At 54.5% G+C, this 11,274-nt stretch overlaps 2 protein-coding genes across 8 annotated transcripts in view; one reads left to right on the plus strand and one right to left on the minus strand.

Annotated features, from left to right (window-relative positions):
* The window catches only part of SYNGAP1 (synaptic Ras GTPase activating protein 1), a gene marked incomplete at its 5' end in the record, with an annotated part of 32,299 nt that extends 22,886 nt beyond the window's left edge, over nucleotides 1-9,413 (minus strand). The window contains 4 exon segments of the mRNA XM_079934938.1: nucleotides 1,758-1,863; nucleotides 3,975-4,096; nucleotides 9,307-9,334; nucleotides 9,336-9,413. Of these exon segments, the coding sequence (XP_079791064.1) occupies nucleotides 1,758-1,863; nucleotides 3,975-4,096; nucleotides 9,307-9,334; nucleotides 9,336-9,413 (334 nt within the window).
* Nucleotides 9,414-9,588: 175 nt separating this feature from the next.
* On the plus strand, nucleotides 9,589-11,234 carry CUTA (cutA divalent cation tolerance homolog). Of its 7 annotated transcripts, none has more exons than XM_079934950.1 (6): nucleotides 9,589-9,711; nucleotides 10,113-10,321; nucleotides 10,481-10,540; nucleotides 10,650-10,695; nucleotides 10,819-10,868; nucleotides 10,984-11,234. In XM_079934950.1, exons 2-6 carry the CDS (start codon nucleotides 10,140-10,142, stop codon nucleotides 11,108-11,110), a joined length of 465 nt encoding a protein of 154 aa, XP_079791076.1. In that variant the 5' UTR covers nucleotides 9,589-9,711; nucleotides 10,113-10,139; the 3' UTR covers nucleotides 11,111-11,234. The 7 variants fall into 7 exon arrangements, with proteins under 7 accessions (XP_079791076.1, XP_079791074.1, XP_079791077.1 ...); XM_079934948.1 differs by lacking the exon at nucleotides 9,589-9,711 and adding an exon at nucleotides 9,715-9,846; XM_079934951.1 differs by lacking the exon at nucleotides 9,589-9,711 and adding an exon at nucleotides 9,722-9,931 and having other exon boundaries at nucleotides 10,162-10,321; nucleotides 10,819-10,889; nucleotides 10,984-11,119.
* Nucleotides 11,235-11,274: the final 40 nt, after the last annotated feature.

The raw sequence follows: 11,274 nt of genomic DNA on the forward strand, positions 1-11,274 counted from the left end.
CAGACCTTCTCAGACCCAGGTCCCCAGGGCCCCAAAGACTCCTATGTTCCCTGCAGCACATCCTCCATGCCCTTTACACATTCCACGTCCACCTGAGAACCCCAAACGTTCACCAGCTATCAACTCTTTCGCTAAACCCTCCCCCTAAATATATATACCCCTGGGCCCCCTCCCGACCCCTATTGAACCTCCAACACAAACACCTCCACATACCGTCCTCCAACTCCAAACACACATGGGTGCCCTCCCCCTAAACACACAGGAGACCCACACCAGAGACCCCAGACCCTGAGGACTGAGGGTAAGGAGAAAGAAGGCGAATATGTGGGCTGAGACGCCAACCACCGGATATATGATAAACATGCTCCACAAGCATGTGACCATTCTGGCCTCGACACACAGGTATGCACACATGTACACAAACCTTTCCCAGACATGGACATGACTGACTCCCTCTCTCTCTGTCTCTCTCACACACACAGATGTGACAGACATCACACACATTCTCTGTACACACTCCACCACCACCACCTGGCTTTGCCTCACAGAGATGTGCTACCCACACACCCCCATGGTCAGAAGTTTCCATGACAATGACACACACCCCTGGCCACCCATCCACCCAGGGTCCCAGAGCTGGCCCCCAAGGGCAGTAAGGCCTGGGCCTATGAGAAGAGGGCTGAAGGGAGCCAAGGGATGGAGACAGGCCACTGGCTCTCTCCAAGGAAGAGAAACTGGAAGCCTGGATCCCTGAGGGGAGGGGTAGCTGGTGGAAGAAAGGGGTCACAAGGGGTTGAGGGGATGAAGGACCTGGACCCTTGGTCCTGGAAGGGGAACAGAGTGGTAGGGGGCAGTAACAAGGGGGTTTCCGGGGGGCTGAGGGCGTCTCTCTGCACCTTGGCTGCAGATCTCCGTTCTCTGCCTTCATCTCCCCTCACTGTTCCCATGGAAACCTTTTAAGCGAACTTCTCAGGAAGACAAAAATCTTTTTTTAAATGACTAAAGAGGGGGGTGGAGGGGGGGCAGAAAGAGGGAGGGAGGGGAAGAGACAGATGGAGAGAGGGAGAGTTGGAGAGACAGACTGAGCACATAGCTCCACAGACAGGCAGAAAGGAGATGAGATGGGGGTCTGATGGAGATCCACCGGGAGCAGAGGGGAGAGGCAGAGGAATCAAGAGGGATAGAGAAAATAAAGAAATCGGGGAGGAAAGAGAAAGAAGGTGATAGAATTGCAGAAAACAGAAAGAGCTGATAAGAAGAGGGGAAAAGGGTAAAGAAAATAGGGAGGGTCCACAGGCCATAAGGTCTGGAAGAAGAATCAGGAGCGTGGGGGTGGGGCTGAGGTCTGGGGGCAGGGCAGGAACTAGGTCATTCTTTCCAAGATCCCAGACCTGGGGCTGGGAGGGGCACGGGCAACTACAATCGGACAGGAAGCTAAAGATCTAAGGAGACTATTTTTGCAAGCACCGGGGAAAGAGTCAAACTTCGCTGCTGGAGAGGAAAAAGGGAGCGAAACAGCAAGGACCGCTGGGGCCTCTCACCCACAGCCTCCGTCCCGCTCAGATCCCAGAGGAGGGCGCCTGCTCCGCCCAGGTTCCCACTCGCAGAATTCGAGACTTTGTCTCCGCCTCCTCCCGGCCCCTGACAGCTCCTCGGTTCCCGGACTCCCCCTCCCATGCAACCCTGTCCACCTTCAGCCCTCTCCCCGCGACTGTCCGGGGCACGAGAGCCTGCTCGAGCCTGCTCGGCCGCCGTACCATGCTCGCCGTGGGGCCGCCCCTCCACCGGCACGGAGACTGTGCGTCTCAGCAGTTTGTTGCGACTGGACTCGCTCCTCCGGTCCCGGATCAGAAGGGGGTGTATCTAGGGGATGCGGGGGGGGGGGGTGTCAGACCTCGCTGGCCCAGGCCGTCCCTCCTCTTTCCCTCCCCCACCAAGGAAGGATGAGCCTGCCTTTCCACCAGGCCTGACCACCTTCTGCCCCCGCCCCTCTATACTCTTTTAAGTGTCTCGGGGTGAGTGGATTTCTCTATTTCTTGTTCCCTTCTCCCTCCGAGTCTGTCTCCTTCATTCCCTTCCGTCCCACCCTCCTCTTTTCTTCCACCATTTCTTTTGAAACACCCTCCAGGGAATTCCCACAACCCCTCTGGCCTTCGCTGCTCCCTGAATCCACTTTCCCCTTGACCTTCAGTTCCTCCATTCTCCCTGTTTTCCTCCCAACCTCCCACCTCCCTCACCCCCTTCCCTCCCTCCGTGGCTGTCACGGGGGTAGCAGAAGCTGCATTTATAATCAGGATCCACAGCTTGTCTCCCTCCCACGGCCAGGCTTGCGGCCAGAATGGGACCCAACCTCCCCACCCCCCAGAGGGCTTGGTCACCTCCCCCCACCCTTCATCTCCTTCCATCGCCCCTCTCACTTCCCTTTAGCCATCACCTCTCCCTAAGCCTCATCCCCAACTCGCCCTTGCCACCTCCTTCCTAACCTCCACCCCTCCAAGAACCACCCACCCCACTAGTCCCCAGCCTGGGCTCCACAACTCAGCCAATTCCAGCTCCCTGTGGTCCTATACTCTGTCATTTCCCACTCCCTCCCTCTGCACCCTTCCTATTTCAGTCTCTGGCTACTGGTCCCCTGGACCTGTCTGTCCCCAGCTCTGTCATTCGTTCATCCCCCCACCCACTGTCCTCCCTCTTCATCCTCACACAGTCTCCAGTTTCCCCAATTCATCCTACAGACCTCAAACCCTTGGTCAAGACCGGTGACCACTAATGAATCACTCAAATGCCCCCCAGTGCCTAAAACTTGACTCCCCAAACCACCTCTCCCTTGAGTCACCGTGTCCTCCCCTGGACACTTGGACTTGACTCTGTGCCTTGGAAGCTCTCTACCCAGCCATCTCTCCACACTCACTTGCCCCCCAGATCCCTTGAAACCCTGGTTAACCTCAACTCCAGTTCTAACCCTGCCTCGCTACACCCTCCCTGACAGCTTTCGAGGCGCATCTCTCACCACCCCTCTGGTCTTGCAGGCTGCCCTATCACTCTCTAAAGCTGATCCCCAAATCACCCCCACTCCCAATCACGCCTCTGGGCGTCCACCCTTCATATTCACATCTTGTTTCCTCTGATGGATCCTCCACTGCTGACCCAGCTCCAAAGTCAGAACCCACACTCTAATCACCCTGCATCGCTGCCACCTCCCACAAGGATGCTCTGTTCATTTCACGTCTTTCACTCTGGCTAGTCCCTGCCCCTATCCCACTCTTACTCCTTTAGACAACTTCCCATACTCCCAGTTCCCCTCACCCCCAGGCATCTCTTCCCTTATATTCCTTCCCCATGTCCCTGGCGAAAGCCCTCCCAGTGTCTCTCTAAACCCTGATCTCAGCCTTCTCCATCTTCACTGCCAACCACACCCAGACCTACTGACCTCTGTTATCTTTCCTGGTACCCTGCAGCCCCTTCCCAGTTTCCCCACTCAGAGACCCCACTCTCTGAGTCCTGTACTCTGCCCCATGCCAGGGAAAGGACAGGGAGTGGACAGTGATGGGGCTTACTGAGTGGGGGGAGAGGAGAGGGTCCTGACGATTGCTTTGGAGACAATCCCTCCAAAGTGATCCCCATGTCTTTACCCCTCCTCCAAGCCCCTTAGTTTCCCTTCCCTAGCCTAACCTATCCCACAATATGAGCAGGGTGAAAACAGGAGGCACCCACAAATCTTTAGAACCATATCTCCTCCCCATCACTGTACATGGCCCTCAAAGACCCCCTGGCCAAGGGGAGAGAACACCTGCCCCTTCTGACATCCCAACCCCAATCTCAGTGGCCACCCTCCTCCCACCACTTGCCAGTGTTTCTCTCTTTGCCTTCTTTGTGTCTCGCGTCCCTTCGCTAATGAGGATTCTCCCCAGCCTTCTCTCCACATTTTCCCACACTACCCAGAGGTCTTTTCCCAGCCTTCCCACCCTGCTCACCTCGTCCTCATCCAGCATGAGAAGCTGGTTCCCCGAGATGATGCAGAACCGAGGGTTCCAACCAGGACGATCATATGGGGAATGAACGTATTGGGTTCGGTGCATAGGGGGTCCCCGTACATCTAGGGGGCAGAGACACACAGAAACGGTAAGGGAGGCTCTATGTATCTGGGAGACAGAGGTGTCTAAAATGGCAAGAAGAGAGTCCATAAAGGGGCAGAAGGGGAACCCACCCACCTTGAGGAGATCACAGATGGGGGTGAGGCCCCCAGTAACTTTACAGGAACAGAAGATAAGCTGCTCTATCTGGGGAAAAAGAGGTGAGGGGAATCACATCACAGGGGACTCTGGAGACTTGGCAGAAGAAATACAGAGGAGTGGTTCAGAGAGGGGAATTATATCATGACAGAGAAGGTACAAGTTGAGGCAGAGAAAGGTGAAGGAGCTCTCCAACCACTTCAGAAAAATAAAAAGGTGGAGGGTGCAGCAAAACTGGCAGAAGAAAAACACAGGGAGGTTGGTGGCAAGTGTCTGGGAAGAGGGAGGTCATCCAGATAGCTGCAGAAGACAAGGATTTGGACGTGGCACCACCCATCTGCAAGAGAGTAAGAGGAAGACTACAGAGCTGTGGGAAAGAAGGATGGGGATGCAGGGACATTTGGGTCATGAGACTCTAAGAGCTAAACATCTGGAAAAGAGAGGGAGTGAGGGAACTTACCTGTTCCCAGAGTCAGAGTCATGAGAGGGCCTCCCCTCCTGCCGCTCCTCTTTCCTCCACTCCCTCCTCCCCTAGCCCAACCCTGCTCGTCCTTTGGGGAAAGATCTGGTTCTGCTAGTGGTGGCGGGGAGAATGGGTCTTTGTAGGCATCTGGCTGTGGAGGGGATGGGGAGTGAGGAGGTAGGAAATATGCTGTTTGAATGAATACTGAATTGATGTCTTCCCCTACTCCATGCCCGGAGGTCGGAGGAAGATTCAATACTGCCCCCTACACCACCCCCTCCCCGTCCTATCGCGTCTACACAGACAGGATGGGAGCCAACTCTACAAGTCAGGAACCTCCCCAAGGCTCGGTGAGGAGCTTGAGGAAGAAAGAGGGGAGGGAAGAATGGAAGATCCAGGCATGTGACATAAAGCGGGTCTCCCAAGACTAAAGCTGGGGTTGGGGACAAAACTTCTAAAAAAGAAGAACAGTAGACTAAGGGTCACCCCTGCTCAGAGACCCACCCCCACCCAGGGTCCTTCTTCCCCAACTTTGCTGTTCTTCTTCCCATGCCCCCATCCTTGCAAACTGCTTCCCCTTTAAACCCCAATGCCACACACCATCACAGGGACGTAGGAGACAGGCCCTATAGAAGACAGAAATCAAATTGGTGACATCAAAGTGATAGAAGATAGGCTTAAGGAATCAGAGTCAGAGTTTAGAGGAAGAAAAATCCTGTTACCTTTACAGGATAATTAATCATGGGTATATTGCAGGAAAAGAACGGTTCTTTGAACTTCATTCCAACTGAAAGCTCTGAATAGGAGTTTTGAAAAATCTAACCCCTTTCTGTCTATAAACATGTTTCAAATTTACCCAATCTGCAGGTCAGAGTCAGAGATGAACCCCCAGAATACAGGTATCTAGAAACCCCAATACTTTGAAACTCTCACTATCTCAATGCCACCTCAGAGATTCTAACCAATACCCTCTAGATACAGAGATTACCAAAACCCAGGCTCTGGGACTGCAGACACTGCAGGAAACATGTCCACTGCAATCAGACCCTGAGGACCCCCAGAGGAGACATCTGTTGATACATATCATCATCATGGGAGGGACTGGTTCAGGCTGCAGCCACAGGGAGGCAGGTAAGACTTCAGGGGACACCTTCCGGGAGCGGGGAAGGACATGGGGAACTTAGCTTAGGAGCAACTCTGGAAATATACACACACAAATATTGTCTGGACTTAAGTAAGGATGATTCTGGGAAGCAGATGCAAGAGACAGAGAAACACAGTTGAGAAAGGGGAAAGATTTACTAGGATGAGCAATTCCACAAGGCTCAGATGGGGATCTCTTGTAGGTCCTGTTCCAACCACCAAAACCTGTGTCTTTGCTCCCCAAATCTCCAACACCCCAGGAAGTAGAGGGGCCAAGAAAAGAGGAATGGGTGATAAGAGCTGGGGAAAGTGAGTAGGCACAGACTAGTGGTGATAAGATGGGGAATGGGGTGGGGAAGAGAGGATGGGGTGGAGAAGAAATAACAAGGATGGATCTAAGAGAAAAGGAGACAGGAATGATGGTAAATCTTTAGGGACAAGGGAATATACCAGAAGGGCTCAAATGGACATGGGGCAGAGAAAATGAGGTGGACCTCATAGGTACTAGGACAAGGGGGTCAAGGAGGAGGGGGCAAAGAGGTGGTAGAGATATAAGGGAGCTACCAGATAGAAGTGAGGAAGAGAATGGACACCAGAGAAGGGACTGATATAGGGGAAGGACAAAAGGGGGACTCATATAAGGAACGGACACCATATGGGGGGAAAGATATAGGTGATGGACACCAGAGGAGGGAGGGGGAATGGAAATAAGGATTGGAGGTGGGGGAGGGGGATAAAAGTGGTGAAGTGAAGGAAGTGGATAAGACCCCAGGGATTACATTTCAATGGTCAAGGGCCTTGATGAGGGTCAGAGTGTGGGGCAGGGTCCTAACCCGCCCCCTACTCCCATCACTCAGTCTTACTTGTATTGCCCCCTCCACCCCCCCAACAAACACACACTGAATTTGGCCCTCCCCCTGCCCTGGTCTCTCCTCCCCCAACCCATTCCCCATTCTCTTTCTCCTCTCTTCCCTCCATCTGGACCCTCCATTCCTCTTCCCCCCTCCCCCCACTGCCTCCCTCTCTCTCCATCTGGCCCCTTCTTCTCTCCCTCCATCTCCTGTCTTTTTCTACCCCCTACCATACTCTGAGCCCCCGACCATATTCTTCCCCCCATCTTCTTGGCTTCTCTTTTCACCCCTATGTTTTCATTTTCTTCATTTTCCCCTCCTAGCCCCTCTCCTAAAACTCTGTCCTTCTATTTCCTTGATATTTTCCTCATCTCTCAGCTCCCACCTCCAAATTATTTCTGCAGCTCTTCCCCCAACCCTGTCCTTCTATCTTCCCACCCTTTCTGGCGATCTCTTTCCCCTTCATCATTTTCCCCTCAGCCCCCCTTCAAGGCCTGTTTCTTGGCTCCTCCGGCCCCTATCTACCCCTATTCTCTGACCTCCAATCCCTCCTTCCCCATTGCTCCCATCCCCGCCTTCCCGGTCCTCCTCTCCCCTTCTATTTCAGCTGCTCCCCTCCCTGGCCCCAGCTCTGCCCAGCCCCCCCGCCCCTCCCCCCTTCTCCCCCCCCAACTGGCCCTCCCCCTCCCCTCACCACCGTACCTCTGAAGGGGGCATAGGACATCGCGGGGATGCTCCCCCGATGGATGGAGGCGCGAGACCTGCTCATCAGGCCTGGGGGGGAGGGGGCGGGGGGGCCGGGGGAGAAAGAGAGGAGAGAAAGAGGGGGAGAGAGAGGGGGAGAAGGAGGAGGAGGTGGAGGAGGAGGAGGAGAGAGGAGCGGAGAGGAGCAGAGAGGAGCAGAGAGGAGGAGAGAGGAGGAGGAGGAGGAGAATAGGAGCCAACGGCAGCAGCGGCAGCAGGGAGAGAGAGAGAGAGAGAGAGAGAGGGGGGCGGGGGAGCGAGCGCGAGAGGAAAGAGCAGGAGGAGGAGGAGGAGGAGAGAGTCTCTGCAGCCCCCACCCCTACTCAGTGAGAACCAGAGAGGGAGAGACCCCTGACTCAAAAACACACCAGAGACGGAGCAGTTCTAAAGATGCAGACCCCAGACCCTGTGATGGGGAGACCCCAGACCCACAGAGAAAGATACCTTGCCACCCGGGGTGGTGGGAGGGCGGGGGATAATCTGAGGCACAAACCCAAAGTCTAGAGGAAAAGAGACCCAAGTCTCAGAAAAAAAGACCCCAGACCCCCCCGCCCCCCACTCTGAGAGATGGGTCAAAGGTCAAAACCTGACCATTCTGTCTCAAAAAGGTTCTCCATAGCCACAGATACCTTAGACTCAAGACTCAGACGTGATCAGGGACTGAGACCTAAGAACTAGACTCAAAGAAATAGATGAGACCCAGATTCAGAAAGAACCCAGACCTAGAATTAGGTCTTTGAGAACTCAGACCCAGAGAGAGATATGAGACCCCAGACTTAGATCTCAGAGAAAAGAAACTGCAGACTCGGAGACTGACAACTCGAGAGACAGATACTCCAGACCCTGGGGGCAGTGGGGGCGGGGCCAGGAGACACTCAGCTAGCCCGGAGATGCAGAACTCAAGAGACCCCAGACTCATAAAGAAGAGTTTCTAAGATCTCTGAGAGAGGGTGATCGCGGACCCAGAAACCCCCTAAACAAAAAACAATGAAACTCAGTCCTGAGAAAGATGCCAATGCAAATACTGAAAGACCCCACAGAGATCTCAGAGATAAACTCCAAACCCAAAAACAGAGATCTCAAGGAGACCCCAGCCCCAGAGAGGCAGGTATGAAAGAACTCAGCCTGGGAAATGCCCAGTCATACCCACAGAGCAGACCAGAGACCCCAGACCTAGGAGGAAGGGGGAATACTGGGTAGGGGGTGACGCAAGAGCGTTTTTCTCCCTGCCTCCTCCCACCTATTTCTCCTCTCATTGGCCCCTGTCTCCATTTTTGGGTCACAGGATGTGCTTGGGCCCCAGAGAGTTTATGTAGGACAGGTCCTGGCTCCTAGGGGGATGGGTTAAGGGAAGGAGACCCAAGAGTGAGAGGTAGACCTGTCCCGGAGAGTGAAACAGCAAGGGGATAAGGGACAAAAGGACCATCACTACTTCCTGGTGTCCTCTCCATATCCCCAACCTGCAGCCCTTCCCCCACACCCCATACCGATTCATCAGTCTGTCTCCAGCTTTGGGGTTTCAGTTAAGAGTGCTGAGCGCCCTCAGCCCCATTTTAATCATCTTCTATCCCATTTACAGGGTCTCACTCTGTCCTCTTTTTAAAATGCATCTTTCCTCACCTAGGCATGGTCTTGCCATGCCGTGTCTGCCTAATCACTCCCCCCTACCCAGGGACAGCTGGTTCCTCAGGTTATACTTGTGCATCCCCAATTCAGGCATCTGTCACTCCTAACCAAAATGGCAGGGGGCGTTCTCTCCACCCCCTGAGGTTCAATCTCCTAAGACCCTCCCACTCCTTAAGGCCTCGGGAACAGTGTAGGGGCTGTTACTAAGCACATTCTGGGGTTTAAGGATGACTCCCCACTCCACAACCTGACGCATCGACTCTGCGGGGTCTCCAAACCCCCTTTCCTTGCGCCAGGTCTCTCATCACGTGGCCTGCGAGGCTGTCCCGCGATTGGTCTCTTCGCGTAGCTCATTGAGGTACCGCCGCCTGAGGGGACCGGCCCCCTCACGTGACAGTGGAACGCCGCTGCGGCTCTCCTCAGCCTGCAATAGGCCGTTTCCGGTTTACACGGAAACGGGTGTCCCATTTCCGTGCACGGCTGCAGACCCGGCTGTTGATTGGTTGGAGCCCTCTTCGCCCCTCCCTCACTGGGAGGCGGGACAAACTGGGCCACGTGAGGGCAAGGATTGGCTGGCTGTGGGGGTTAGGGTGGTCCGGCTTCTACTGTCACGTGGTCAGCGCTGTTTTCTTATCACGTGGCTGCTGCCCAGGTAAGAAGAGGCCGCTCTTCCTAGCTTTGGGGCCCTTCCTCGGCGTAACGTGTGGCCTTTGATGTTCAACTCTCCTCTACCAGCAGAGGCTGCATGAGGGGGGGGCGGGCTCCCGCATTCCTGCTCGGCGGAGGGGTGAGTGACCGGCCCCGCCTCTTCCGGTCCTCGAAGCTTCGACCACCACCCGCATCCCAAATCCCAGAGGTTGGCCCGGGAGGAGGTAGTGAAAACCGAGTCTTTGTCTTAATTTTCCAAGTTTCTCTCTCAGCTTCAGGGACCTCTTCCTTTGGGGTGCAGAAGAGGGAAGGCAGAGCCTGAGTGTCTATCCAAGCAAAGGGTTCCCGGGGTGCAATTTCCTGGGGTATTTATGGGGAGACACAGAATTCACTTCCTGCTCTCAGGCCGCTCTGTTCCTGTCGCTTCTTTGGATGCCGGCCCTGCTGCCTGTAGTCTCTCGCCTTCTGTTGCTACCCCGAGCCCTGCTGTCCATGGCTTCAGGAAGCCCCCCGTCCCAGCCCTCGCCGGCCTCGGGCTCCGCCTACGCTGCCGGCTCGGTCTCTGCAGCCTTTGTCACCTGCCCCAACGAGAAGGTCGCCAAGGAGATCGCCAGGTGGGGACCTCAGTGTGGAGCGAGGAAGGATGCTTAGGAAGGGAGAGTTGGAGGTGGGGGAGAAGAGTGCCCTCCCGCTGCTTCCTGCCTGTCTCTGGGCTGCCAGTGCAAAAATCCGGGTCACGGGGTTTCTAAATGGGGCTGTCTTTTCACCTTCAGGGCTGTGGTGGAGAAGCACCTGGCAGCCTGCGTCAACCTCATTCCTCAGATTACATCCATGTGAGTCATAGAAGTTGGGGGGTTAACCTACCTCTCGGGTCTGACTGGCAGTCTTTTTTCCTTGGGGGAAATCTTTGCTGCCACAACGCTCTCTTCCTGACCTTTTCAGCTATGAGTGGAAAGGAAAGATTGAGGAGGACAGTGAAGTGCTGATGGTGAGAAACGTTCCCTCACCCAACAAAAACTTAATTCCCTGACCACTTACTTTGATCCCTGTCCCTCGTCTGAGATCCTGAAATCAATTTCACCTTTTGATTCAACTGTCTTCCCCCCCTTAGATGATTAAAACCCAAAGTTCCTTGGTTCCAGCTTTGACAGATTTTGTTCGGTGAGAACTTTATGGGTACAGGTGAGGGTGTGTCCTGTGGGGTGAGACTTGCTGGGCAGTCTAAGGGGGTGGGCTCCTTCGGGTAAATCTGAGTGATCCCCCATCTTTTTCCCAGTTCTGTGCACCCTTACGAAGTGGCCGAGGTGATTGCATTGCCTGTGGAACAGGGGAACTCCCCGTACCTGCATTGGGTGTGCCAGGTTACAGGGTCAGTTCCTGAGTCTGGCACAGCCCCACCGTGATGAGCCTTTGTTTTTGCCACGTTCCCTTCATATACTTCAATGCCCCCTGCCTTCCAGGTGATGACTGGACCCTTAATAAAGCTTTAGTTCTGTCATTTTCCTTTTTCCTTGTCAAAAAGTGAATTTGGTTGGGAAGATCAGAAGTGCTTCTAGTCCCTTTGTTC

Source organism: Stenella coeruleoalba, assembly GCF_951394435.1.
Source record: "Stenella coeruleoalba genome assembly, chromosome: 10".
In the NCBI taxonomy this organism is placed as follows: Eukaryota; Metazoa; Chordata; class Mammalia; order Artiodactyla; family Delphinidae; genus Stenella; species Stenella coeruleoalba.

Bases quoted from the DNA above. Each gene is read 5' to 3' on its own strand.
- CUTA (XM_079934952.1), top strand. From the start codon at position 9,805: ATGAGGGGGGGGCGGGCTCCCGCATTCCTGCTCGGCGGAGGGGTGAGT. The intron at 10,322-10,480 runs GTGGGGACCTCA...TTTCACCTTCAG, and splicing joins GTCGCCAAGGAGATCGCCAG to GGCTGTGGTGGAGAAGCACC. The intron at 10,541-10,649 runs GTGAGTCATAGA...TGACCTTTTCAG, and splicing joins ATTCCTCAGATTACATCCAT to CTATGAGTGGAAAGGAAAGA.